This window comes from Abrus precatorius, unplaced genomic scaffold (assembly GCF_003935025.1).
Source record: "Abrus precatorius isolate BTA unplaced genomic scaffold, Abrus_2018 Scaffold3, whole genome shotgun sequence".
NCBI lineage: Eukaryota > Viridiplantae > Streptophyta > Magnoliopsida > Fabales > Fabaceae > Abrus > Abrus precatorius.
Window position 1 is genome coordinate 5,624,313 of NW_020874373.1, and position 12,616 is coordinate 5,636,928.

General features: G+C 34.6%; 2 protein-coding genes and 1 non-coding gene across 4 annotated transcripts; all 3 read left to right on the forward strand.

Moving 5' to 3' along the window:
* Positions 1-12: 12 nt before the first annotated feature.
* On the forward strand, positions 13-108 carry LOC113864094. The gene has a single exon (XR_003504698.1). It is a non-coding gene; the product is annotated as a small nucleolar RNA snoR69Y (small nucleolar RNA).
* Positions 109-3,775: 3,667 nt separating this feature from the next.
* Positions 3,776-8,353, forward strand: LOC113862655 (F-box/LRR-repeat protein 3). 2 transcript variants are annotated; one of them, XM_027495760.1, is made up of 7 exons: positions 3,776-4,765; positions 5,388-5,513; positions 5,626-5,730; positions 5,837-6,236; positions 6,335-6,464; positions 6,566-6,860; positions 7,296-8,353. In XM_027495760.1, exons 1-7 carry the CDS (start codon positions 4,142-4,144, stop codon positions 7,317-7,319), a joined length of 1,704 nt encoding a protein of 567 aa, XP_027351561.1. In that variant the 5' UTR covers positions 3,776-4,141; the 3' UTR covers positions 7,320-8,353. The 2 variants fall into 2 exon arrangements, with proteins under 2 accessions (XP_027351561.1, XP_027351560.1); XM_027495759.1 differs by having other exon boundaries at positions 7,848-8,352.
* Positions 8,354-9,529: 1,176 nt separating this feature from the next.
* On the forward strand, positions 9,530-11,722 carry LOC113863187 (putative pectinesterase/pectinesterase inhibitor 22). The gene is made up of 2 exons (XM_027496661.1): positions 9,530-10,563; positions 10,985-11,722. The coding sequence occupies exons 1-2, from the start codon at positions 9,573-9,575 to the stop codon at positions 11,653-11,655; spliced, it is 1,662 nt and encodes a 553-aa protein (XP_027352462.1). The 5' UTR covers positions 9,530-9,572; the 3' UTR covers positions 11,656-11,722.
* The last annotated feature ends 894 nt before the right edge of the window (positions 11,723-12,616 follow it).

Genomic DNA, 12,616 nt, shown 5'->3' on the forward strand with positions numbered 1-12,616 from the left:
TTCGTTCGCTTTTCATTTCGCAATGAAGATAAATGTGAATCCCAGCTCATTATGAGGCCTTTTTAAAGGTCTGGGAATGGAATCATCCACATCTATCTGAGCTTCTCCCCATTCTTTATTTGTTGCATGTTTTCATTCTGTTCTTCGTGTTGTTTTCCCTTTTGACTTTCAGATATGCTGCCTTCGGAAAAACGAAAGGATCATTTCTTGAAATTAAAGCTCCACTGTTTATGTTTTGATCTTGGAAGTATCCAAACGAACCATGGGAAAACCTTGCTTTTAATTTTTTACTTCAAACTACGGTTTTTTTAAACCCTACTTCAAACTGTGGTACATTTCTCTCTTCGTCAAAATCATATGCTGAAAGAAGTAATGATGCAATCATTTTAAGTCAATACTAACAAAAAATTTATATATATTTTTTTTTTGTAAATTTTGAGGATATAACTAATTCTTTAGATACACTTTTAACATTTTAATATTTTGTTTATATGTAAAAATAAATAGCATGAAATATAAAAGAATTGTTAAAAATATATTATTGATATTTTTAAATTTAATCAACCGTGATATCTCACTTGTATTGATAAAAAAAATGATTTGAAAAAAAGGTGTAGCTACTTCGTAACAGACAACTGTAGGACGGTAGTATTATAATTAGAGGTGGGCTAATACCTAATCAACTAAAATTAATATAACAAATAAAAATGCAATAATACAAATGCAACGAGCCATGTTTTTTTCTAGTAATAGAATAATAATATGATCTATTTAATTAATTTCAGTGAGTTGGCTGAGTGGGGGTGATTTAGATGCATGTCTGGTGGCGATGCTGCAAGAACCAACACGTGGCGGGCCCCACTGCTGCTATTTTCAGTCAACATCCTCTCGTTTCTTTGAAGTTCTAAACTCGAATACTCATACTAATGACTACATATTAAAAGTATTTAAATTAATTACAATAATTAATTGAAAATAATTTCATAGTTTTTTAAATATCTATTTAACAAAAATGACTAGTTTAAAAAAGAATTAACATTTTAAAATAATAAATAGTTAAAAAAAATATATAAAAAAACCATTAAGATGAGCACTTATATGTTGCAAAATGGAAAAGTGAAGCGTGGTGAACAGGTAGATAGAGAGAGAGAGAGAGAGAGAAAATGGATAGATACGGTGGCTACACGTCCTTGCTTTGGTGGAGCATATCAACCGTACCTTACCATACATACGACACTGTCCTCCTTACTCACGTAAGAAATTAAGAATAATCACTTCCAGGTTCCAACCTATCCTCTGTTCATGTTTTTTTCCCAACAATAATTAACGCTGCTTTTGTAACTCACGATTTAGAGTGCGTTATTTTGAGGAAATGTTTTTTGTATTTTTATATTTTTATTAATATATGCTCAAAAATAAATCATTTTGATCATACCAAAATTTAAGATTAGTTTTAAATATATAAAATAATAATTTTTTCACAATAATATATTACATTTAAAATAAATATTACTTTTTAATTTTAAAATTAGGATCCGTGTTAGTACTCTTTATTTATGTTTTTGGATTTTAAAATTTTAAGATAATATTTAATATTAATTTTGAATTATACTATTATATTTATTTAATTCCTAAATGCTTTATATACTTATCGTGACTGAGAGATGGTTAACAGTCGTAGTATTAAAAAAAATTTAAAACGAACAAAATTTGGATGCTGTGATATAGGTATTTCTTTATATTGTTTTTCTAATAATATGTAATAATGTTTAATGCCCATCTTTACTGTGCAGATAACAAAAAAAATAATTATTTTAATCGAAGAAAAATATTTAAAACATTCATATGCATATTTAATTTGTATTCTTAAAAAATACTATAAATAATGATATTAATTGTATTTTTAAGATTTTTTTAATTTACATAACATTTTATGTAATAAGAGCTTATATATATATAATATTTTTTATTAAAAATTATAAAATTAAATACTTTTGTGCTGTTAAATATTATCGTTTTTATTATAAATAAATTTTATATATTTTTAATTATATGTAATGTTGCATAAGTTAAAAAAAAATTCCGTCTTTTCAAGTGAATCAGTAATTAAAAAAGGTAATAGAAGTATTTTACCGAATAATTCTATTTGTTTTTTGTTTGTTCTTATAAATTCTCCTGATTATTAAATATTCTTTATATTTTAAAGATGTAATATACATGTGTGTTACCAAATAAGACATACTTTATGAAGAAGGGGAGGAAATATTTGAATAATTTGTAAAAAACATAAGAAAAATCATAAAATTATATTTTGTCTCTGTTTTGTATCTTTAAAAAGCAATAAAATTCCAAATAAAAAAGAGAAAAACTGTTAATGGAGAGGAAGGAATGTGTAGTGACTGTCACTCTTGAAATGATGATACTGAGGTTTTGGTGCTTCCAATGGTTTATGTTATTATGAGATTTCTTGCCCTTCCACCTTTTAACCATTACAATAGATGCGTAGTTAATTTCCTTTAGTGCCATGGTTTGGCTTAGAGTGATTAGTTAACTTGTACACGTCGCGTGACAGTGATTAATGACTAATTATTGAACATGCCATTGCTTTATAAAATTATTTTGACAATATTTATTAAAGTTATCATTTTAATAAATGAACTATTTTTTTTACATTGACATGCAAATTTAAAATTTTTTACACTTAATTAAAGTTTTTTATTTAATAAATTATAATTTATTATTTTATTAATTAATGTACGAAAGGCTCAAAATATAAGAATTTTTAGATATCAACTAGTGTGATAAAATTTTACTCGTGGTAAATACAAATCTAATCACATATTTACAAAAATTTAAAATATTCAACGGGTAATTACTTTCTTAAATTTTACTAAATCTACACTCGCGATTTTAACATCCCTTCCCTCACTATGCAACAACTAACACATTTATTTAAGCATGTTTTTATCTCTATCACTATTCTAAATTTATGAGCATTTCCCACGACGTCATCATATCCTTTCACCCTTTTAGTTGTTTCTCTTTCAAATGTGTTTTTCATATGGAATTATTTTTTTAAAGTTTGATTGATTAATAAATATGAATATCAAATTTAGTTCCTCTAAAACATATATATAAATAAAAATTAAAATATATTTATTATTTATTTAAATTAAAATTAATATTACATTTTTTCTTACTATATATCAATTTTTTATTTTAAAGGAACCAAATCTTTTAATATCTCTTTAGAAAAAGTTGTATTATGATTAATATTTTTTATGAGACTAACCTATTTGGCCAGACTTTCCACCACTAGTATCAATCATCCCCTTGACCTTTGAATATTAATATTTCTGCCCAAAAAGATTATTCTCCTTTCGAATTTTACATTGGCTGAAGTCTAAGAAAAGAAACAAACGCAACTTGCAAGGTAAAAATAATGCAAGTAAACGAGAATATTTAAGAACACAAAGAAACCCCAGAGTACTAATCTTATTATGCAATACGGGTCATGGGTGTCCTTTGTGGCCTAAACCCTTTCAATTCGAAACAAAGTAGAAAAGAATAGAATTATTCCTCCATCAGAATTAAACACCTCCTTAATTAATTTTCGACCATTTTTCTTCCCTGTCCTTGTTTTGTCCAAAGCATGGGACAAGGACAATTCAATTTGCGGTAATTTTTGTTTCCTTCGCTTCAAGAAAAAGGGCATTTATCGTAAAACAAAGAAGATCGCGAAGAATTTGCCAAGGGGCGTTGAACAGAACGGGTGAGGAATGAGTACACCAGTGGACATGGCCGTACTACACGATGAAAGCGAAAGTGTGAAACACGCATTCTCCCAAATCTGATTCCTCTCGTATTCACATTCTATTCTCTTCTCCTCATATCATACACACATTTCAATTTTCCATTGAACTTTGACACAAAAAAACAGAGGAAACAATGAACCCAGAGAAAACTCGTTGCAGATTACTACTTCTTACACTCTCCAAACGCATCCATCACCCACTCCTCCACCTTCGTCTTCTGTTCCTCTTTGTTCCCACTTAAACTAAACCTGACAACGTTATCATTAAATTCAGCGTCTAAATAAAACAATTGCGAAACCTTAAGAGTTCCGAAGTCTTAAATCTTAATGTTGTCTGAATCCGTTCTCTGTCTCTTGACCGAGGACCTACTCATCCGAGTCCTTGACAGGCTCGGCTCCGATCGGAAATCGTGGCGGCTCGTATGCAAAGAGTTTCTCCGGGTTGAATCGGTGACCCGGAAGAGTGTTCGGATCCTCCGAATTGAGTTCTTGCTCGGGTTGCTTGAAAAATACAGTAACATTGAGACGCTGGACCTGTCTCTGTGTCCGCGGATCGACGATGGAGCCGTGTCGGTTTTGCTGAGTCAGGGATCAGCGAGTTGGACTCGGGGACTGAAGAGGTTGGTGCTGAGTCGCGCGACCGGGTTGGGTTACGCCGGTTTGGAGATGTTGATTCGGGCGTGTCCCTTGTTGGAGGCGGTGGATGTGTCCCATTGTTGGGGGTATGGGGACAGAGAGGCCGCTGCGCTATCGTGCGCCGCGAGGTTGAGGGAGCTCAACATGGATAAGTGTTTGGGGGTCACTGATATCGGGTTGGCAAAGATTGCTGTTGGGTGTGGTAGGTTGGAGAGGCTGAGTTTGAAGTGGTGCTTGGAGATTTCTGATCTGGGTATTGATCTTCTTTGCAAGAAGTGCTTGGACTTGAAATTTCTTGATGTGTCCTATCTTAAGGTTTGTTTTGTTTCTTCCCATTCTCATGCTAATAAAAAACATGTTTGGCTATGAAATTGTTAGAGATAATGGGTATTGCCAACTTACCTTTTTTATGTGTAAGTGACGTTATTATTATTACGGAGAATAGGTTGAGGTCACAACGTTGACAGAACATAGTCTCACTTGAGCAAACCGCTTCACCCCCTAGCTTTCTCAATATTAGTAGTAGAAAAAGTGGACCTTTTTGAAATTCATAACCGTAAAATGCTTTTGAGAGAAGCAACCGCCAACTTCTTAATGTGATGGTCCCACAACTAAGCGTACCATTTGGATGGGTTGTTCTTGTTCTTTCATGCTTACATTAGGCATCAATGCAGAAACAGTAGAGGAAGAACATTTTCCGCTTTTCCTTGACTGTGGACAATAAAACTATTGTCCTTGTATGTTGTGATGGCGGTGGTGACTGGTGATGTATTGTCCTTAACACCATTCCCAAGAACAACATATTTCAATGACCATTATGTTTTTCTGTTTTACATCATTAACTTACTTTGCTAACAAACGTACTGTATTTGATTTGTGTGTTTATTTCTTCTTCTAATCATATCTTTTAAATAATTCAAAATTCTTATGTCGTTAGGTAACAAGTGAATCTTTGCGATCGATAGCTTCTCTGTTAAAGCTTGAGGTTTTTGTTATGGTGGGCTGCTCTTTAGTGGATGATGTTGGATTACGGTTTCTGGAAAAAGGTTGTCCACAACTAAAGGTAGTTTATTTATTATAAATTATAAACTATGCCAGTAATGGTTTAAAAATTAATAAAGTTTGGGCAAGGAGGTCTTTGGAGCTAAAACATAGAATGTTTCTGTGTGTTGCAGACAATTGATGTATCGAGATGCGATTGTGTTAGCTCATCTGGTTTAATATCTGTAATTAGTGGACATGGAGGTCTTGAGCAGATGGATGCAGGATACTGTCTCTCTGTAAGTTTATATCTAAAACTTTTGGTGTGTATTATATGATTGCGTGCCATATTTTTTTGTGATAAATTTTATATGGTCTATCTAACACCCCAGGCATTTTCTACAGGAGCTTTCAGCACCTCTTGTTAAATGCTTGGAGAATTTAAAGCAGCTGAGAACGATTAGAATAGATGGCGTTAGAGTTTCCGACTTTATCCTTCAGACAATTGGCACCAATTGCAAGTCTTTGGTGGAACTTGGTTTAAGCAAATGCATCGGGGTAACCAACAAAGGAATTATGCAGCTAGCATTTGGCTGTGGCAATTTGAAGATACTTGATTTGACTTGTTGTCGTTTCATCTCTGATGTTGCCATCTCTACTATAGCAGACTCTTGTCCAGACCTTGTCTGTCTGAAGTTAGAGTCTTGTGATATGGTGACTGAGAATTGTCTTTATCAAGTTGGATTAAATTGCATGCTGCTTGAAGAGCTTGATCTTACTGATTGCTCTGGAGTCAACGACATTGGTAAATTGTGGAAGTTCTATCTATAAATAGTATATCAGTCTTGTTCAAAATTGAAAATGATTCTTTTAAATTTATTTCCAATTTTCTGCTTCATGCAGCGCTCAAATATCTATCAAGATGTTCAGAACTCGTAAAACTGAAGTTAGGATTATGCATAAATATATCGGACATAGGGTTGGCACACCTTGCTTGTAACTGCCCAAAAATGACTGAACTTGATCTCTACCGGTAATTGAACTTTGGAGTCAACATGGTTAATTGTTTATGATTCAACAAAATTGCAAACAAAATTGTGAGTCTGTTTTGTTCATTCTGTTCTTTGGTCATAGCTGCGTACAAATTGGAGATGACGGGCTAGCAGCACTCACAATTGGATGCAAAAAGTTGACAAAGCTCAACTTGTCATATTGCAAAAGAATTACAGACAGGGGGATGGAGTATATCAGCCATCTTGGAGAACTATCTGATCTTGAGTTGCGTGGCCTTTCAAACATTACAAGCATTGGTATAAAAGCAGTTGCAGTAAGTTGCAACAGATTGGCCGATTTAGATTTGAAACATTGTGAGAAAATTGATGATTCAGGTTTCTGGGCCCTTGCATTTTACTCACAAAACCTGCGGCAGGTCAGTTGTACTAGTTTTTCTCCATTGCATTATTATTTTTCTGAGTTTTCTGAGTTCTGACTAACACAATAGTTTGGGCTTTAAATCAAAAGTTCATCATTGTTCCTATAAAATATATAAATGTACCTCAAGGAACGTAATTGATACTTCTCTGGCTTTGTCACGTTATCAGTTACCGACTGTTTTTATGGTTTTAAGTGATTCACTAATTTAAACCTATAATTCTCCAAAGATCAAAGAATCATGGTTTGGATGTGTGACTGCTATCCCTTCCTCAACTGTGTTTGTTGTCTCTTTTGTTTCCATGCTTTTATAACTATACACATTTAAATTGATTTTTCTGTTTGTTCACATGCTTCCTCACGCATTCAATCTATTATCTGCGCTGGACATGAGAAGAGTATACGCATGGGATTTATTTATTTTTTTTGCCAGGAAAGCATTTGTTCATTGGATTGAAGTTTCTGGCACATCCTGCTACAAATCAATCTCTTACTCAAAGCAAATAAAGAGAGAAAGGGAAAACATCTGTCAAAAGAATAAATCATATTTGCGTACCAATTGAGTGGATACCAACTATATATCGTTTTGTACATTATATAAGTTTGAGGCACACGATTAATTTATTTTTCTATTTGGCTGTGTTTCTCATATTATCATATTGCAACTGTTAATCTTGCATTTGAAAAGAAGGTGGTGTTTCTTACTGGCATCAACAATCATTTATTTCCTTTCACATTTGTAGTCTGATATTTGTTCTTAATTAATTAAACCTGGAAAACTTGCTATGCTGTTAACAAGCAGTTTTTGCTACCCATCTTAGAAAGTTTCTATTTATATTTTGTAGGAGTGCATTTGTTAATTGTTCTTCGAATTGGTTAAACATTGATGTCTATTTACATGAAGACAACTTATAATGATGGAATAACTGTTATGTTAGGATTAGGGGTTCTAAGTTCTAACTCAACATAGCGGCAATGATGACAGATAAATATGAGCTACTGTCTCGTGTCAGATGTGGTGTTGTGCCTGCTTATGGGTAACCTTAAACGGCTCCAGGACGCGAAGCTTGTGTGTCTTTCTAAAGTCACTGTCAAAGGATTGGAACTTGCCCTTAGAGCTTGCTGTGGTCGGATTAAAAAGGTTAAACTGCAAATGTCTCTCAGGTCTTTGCTTTCCACAGAAATACTAGAGACGATGCATGCGCGAGGGTGCAAGATCAGATGGGATTAGCTATACACTATGCAAGTCACCAAGAGAATGAGTTATACTTCGTTTTCTTGAAAGCAATGCGGCTTCATTACTAATTTAGGAAATTCTCCATTCAAAATTTCAATTTTCTCTGGCATTTTCTTTTCCTTAACTACTACTCTTACCCTAGCAAGATGCATACAAGTTCAATTTGGTGACATTGATAGATTTCTATAGAAGGTATTTGATTTACCTTCTAAAGGTATTTTCTCCAATAAAGCATGTGAGGTTACTTCTCTTCGAATTAAATCTTATTTCAACTTATCTGTTGCATTTAAAATGCTGGTTCTGTTGCCAATCCACGGATAGAATAAAAACTAAGCGTGTTTAGGAGTAACTTCAATAGATTTTCCCCCTCACTTTTAGTTTGAATTATTTAATGAACTTATTTTTAAGCGAATCTGGTGTTTGAGCCTGGAGGTAGTAATATATTTAGAATAATTAAATTTCAACTAAACTCTTTAATAAAAAAAAAAAAAAAAAAAAAAAAAAAAAAAAAAAAAAAAACTTCTTTTCTGTCTCTTTCTTCATAGAAAAGGTGTAGAATGTGGATGTAGGAATTCAAATCGATAAACAATATATTTATTTGGTGTGTAGGTAGTGACCATGATTACCGAATTACAATTAATATTTGCACAGCGTAAAACTTAAACATTATTTGTACACATTTTTAGTGAAAAACAAAAAATTACAAACTTATATTGAAAATGATGTGCAAAAATTTTTAGTTTCTTGCATAAAAAAAACTCTTGGCTAGGTAGATTCTCTAATAAACAACTGAGATTGGTTGAACTTAAATAACCAGAACCGGATGAGAGGAAGCGAGGGTGGATACTGAATACGCAACAAAGCTGAATTAAAGGCAAAATAACCCCAGATAAATTTCATATCCAAATGTAACACAATTTGAATTTGACTATTAAAATAGGAACCATATTACATGGCAAATCTCCATGAGAGGCGATGCTAAAGCAACTCGGAACCTGATTTATACTACTACGAAGCAAAGAATACTACTTTTGGATTGGGTTTAAGATTCATAGCTTTCCTCGTTTGTCTTTTTTGTGTATTCATCAAGGTAAAGACAAATATGCAGTCTAGACAGGACCTTGGGGAGAGGCACTGTATCTTAAGGTTCGTTGTACAGTTTGACTTACGGTTGCATTCTACAGTTTGATCAATCATCAAAAGAGAGAAGCTGCATTTACATCACAGTGCATCATTGTTGAGCCTTGGTGACACCAACAAGCTCAAAGCAGCTGAGAATATCATGCCATGCCTCCAACAAAAGAAAGCATTAGAATAACTTGGGACTTTGTCAAGAGAAAAAGCATAAAGCAATGTGAATGTTAAAACTCAAAGAAAAGGAAAAACAAACATTCTTCTTGCTTGCATTCCCTCGTGTATAAATAAAAGTTGCATGGAAAGACCATAAGCATACTTGCTGCCTTTCTAGTTTCTATGTCACACCCACGAAAAGATAGAGCCATGCTTGGTTTTCTTTTCATTCTCATTCTCTTACCTTCATCATTTGAGGCTTTCTCGTATGAAACCGTTCCCTCAGACATCCAAACCCAAGACATGCAAGCCTTGATTGCACAAGCTTGCATGGACGTTGAAAACCAAAACTCATGCCTCACAAACATTCAAAATGAGCTCATAAAAATTGGCCCTCCAAGCCCCACTTCAGTCATGAGTGCTGCACTCAAGGCCACACTCAATGAAGCCAGAGGAGCCATTGACAACATTACAAAGATAACCACATTCTCTGTCAGTTACCGCGAGCAACAAGCCATAGAAGACTGCAAGGAGCTCTTGGATTTCTCAGTTTCTGAGCTTGCATGGTCTTTGGGAGAGATGAGGAGAATTAGAGCAGGAGATAACAATGTTCAATACGAGGGTAACCTTGAAGCGTGGCTAAGTGCAGCTCTTAGCAACCAAGACACGTGCCTTGAAGGCTTCGAGGGCACTGATCGAAGACTTGAGAGCTACATAAGTGGAAGCTTGACACAGGTCACACAACTTATTAGCAATGTTTTGTCTTTGTACACTCAGTTGCATAGTTTACCCTTCAGGCCTCCCGGGAGGAACACTACTACTACTGCTACTTCAACAACTCAAACTGATCAAAGTTTGGAGTTTCCCGAATGGATGACCGAGGGTGATCAAGAATTGCTTAAATCCAAGCCACATGGTGCACATTTTGATGCCGTTGTGGCATTGGATGGGAGTGGTCACTACCGCTCAATCATGGATGCTGTTAATGCAGCTCCTAGTTATAGCAACAGGAGGTATGTTATATACGTGAAGAAGGGGCTTTACAGAGAGAATGTAGACATGAAGAGGAAGATGACCAACATCATGCTCGTAGGTGATGGTATTGGCCAAACCATTATCACCAGCAACCGTAATTTCATGCAGGGATGGACTACTTTTCGAACTGCCACGCTTGGTAAGTAACACCGCTATGTCTTCCTTGTTTAATTATTACAACTTTTTTCATGATCATTTTTATTTGAGTTTAACCAATTCACGTCCTTTATAGAGCAATATAATTCTAAGAGCAATATGTTAGTCAATATGCACGTCCCTTTGATATAATTTTATTTAATAGAATTTGCATATGCTCTTTTATGGTAATCAGTTAAGCAGCACTCATTATTTACGCTCTTAGAAAACTTGTTAGTGAAACGTGTATATCATGCTAACATAAGGAAGTGAGAATTTATATACTTGTTGGTAAGACTTATATGATGCATCATAAACAGTTGGATTTTGTTAGACAATTTATATCATAAAAAATAAGGCGAATAAATTATATATATATTTTTCCATTCGTATATGGAACTGAGAATTTGCAATTTAATGTGTAGCTGTATCTGGGAAGGGTTTCATTGCCAGGGACATGACATTTCGGAACACAGCTGGGCCAGTGAATCATCAAGCCGTGGCACTGCGTGTGGATTCAGACCAATCGGCTTTCTATAGGTGCAGTGTGGAAGGGCACCAAGACACCCTTTACGCCCACTCACTGCGACAGTTCTATCGTGAATGTGAAATCTACGGTACCATAGACTTCATTTTTGGCAATGGGGCTGCTGTTCTACAAAATTGCAAAATATACACAAGGGTCCCACTTCCGCTGCAGAAGGTTACCATCACGGCCCAAGGTAGAAAAAGCCCACATCAGAGCACTGGGTTTACAATCCAAGATAGCTATGTTCTAGCGACCCAGCCCACATATTTGGGTAGGCCATGGAAGCAATACTCTAGAACAGTTTACATTAACACATACATGAGTGGGCTTGTCCAGCCCCGAGGGTGGCTTGAGTGGTTTGGAAACTTTGCCTTGAACACTTTGTGGTATGGTGAGTACAGAAATTATGGGCCTGGGTCATCCCTTCCGGGTAGAGTTAGATGGCCCGGTTATCATGTGATCAAAGATGCTTCCACAGCTAGTTTCTTCACAGTTCAACGGTTCCTAAATGGTGACACGTGGTTGCCGAGAACAGGTGTAAAGTTCACGGCAGGTTTGACCAATTGAATTATTTGCTACCTATCTTAAACCCTTCACTATTTATAAATATATATCAAAATCAATAAGTTTACCATCCTCCATTTTTCAGATGAATAATTGTACCTTTGACTAATGGTGGAGTAGGATTTTTTTTTTCCAATGGGTGGATGTTAATTGTTTAGGAATGAAGTTTGTGTTTGGTGTAAAATGTAATTTTGGGGGCGTTGAGATTAGGAGTGCTGGTTTGTTATACTCCTTCCTCATCACCCTCTTCCACAGTGCAATTTTCTCTCTTTTTGCTCTGAGATGATTTATTTGCTGTAACATCTTCAAGCCAACACAACCCAGTTGGTCATTACAAAAATGTAACAAGCAGGTCCTTTGTATGGATACGTAACCAGGAAATATAATAAATAGGTTCAAGCGTCCTTTGTTTTCTTAAATTGGGATTAACTTCATTTTCTTTTTCAATCACACGCATGCCTGATTATAAGGCTCGTCAACCTCTTGAAGCAAATAAATAGATAAATATATCATAGCATTACCAGTTTACCACTCCCCATGAGAACTCTCAAATATTTCGGATGAAATATGTAAATATATTTTCATTTTATGGCCTAAAAAGGTAGTGATTTTTTCTTGTCCTAATACGATAAAATTCGATAACCTATTTTAACATCTCACCCAGATATGCTAAACATGGATTAAAGAAGAATGAAAATCATCAATTAGGCACCACTCGATAACATGCTCATTAGCTACTTGACCTTTTAATTAAGCATCTATTGTCGGTGCCTGTCAGCTATAAAAAAATTATTTATTTATTAATTATAAGCTCATTTGCAGTTTTGAATTGTAATGGTTGGAATTCCATGCAATTTTGATGGTCTAACAATTCTTTACTTGGACATTACGCTGGATGTGGATGCTCGGTGGATTGAAAATTTTGGTAATTATTGCGGTGATTAATCCAAAAATTTCAATTATA

Excerpts from the sequence above, each read along its gene's own strand:
- LOC113863187 (XM_027496661.1), top strand. The coding sequence starts at position 9,573 with ATGTCACACCCACGAAAAGATAGAGCCATGCTTGGTTTTCTTTTCATT. Across the intron at positions 10,564-10,984 it reads TTTTCGAACTGCCACGCTTG|CTGTATCTGGGAAGGGTTTC; the intron begins GTAAGTAACACC and ends TTTAATGTGTAG.
- LOC113862655 (XM_027495759.1), top strand. The coding sequence starts at position 4,142 with ATGTTGTCTGAATCCGTTCTCTGTCTCTTGACCGAGGACCTACTCATC. Across the intron at positions 4,766-5,387 it reads TTGATGTGTCCTATCTTAAG|GTAACAAGTGAATCTTTGCG; the intron begins GTTTGTTTTGTT and ends TTATGTCGTTAG. Across the intron at positions 6,237-6,334 it reads CTCTGGAGTCAACGACATTG|CGCTCAAATATCTATCAAGA; the intron begins GTAAATTGTGGA and ends TGCTTCATGCAG.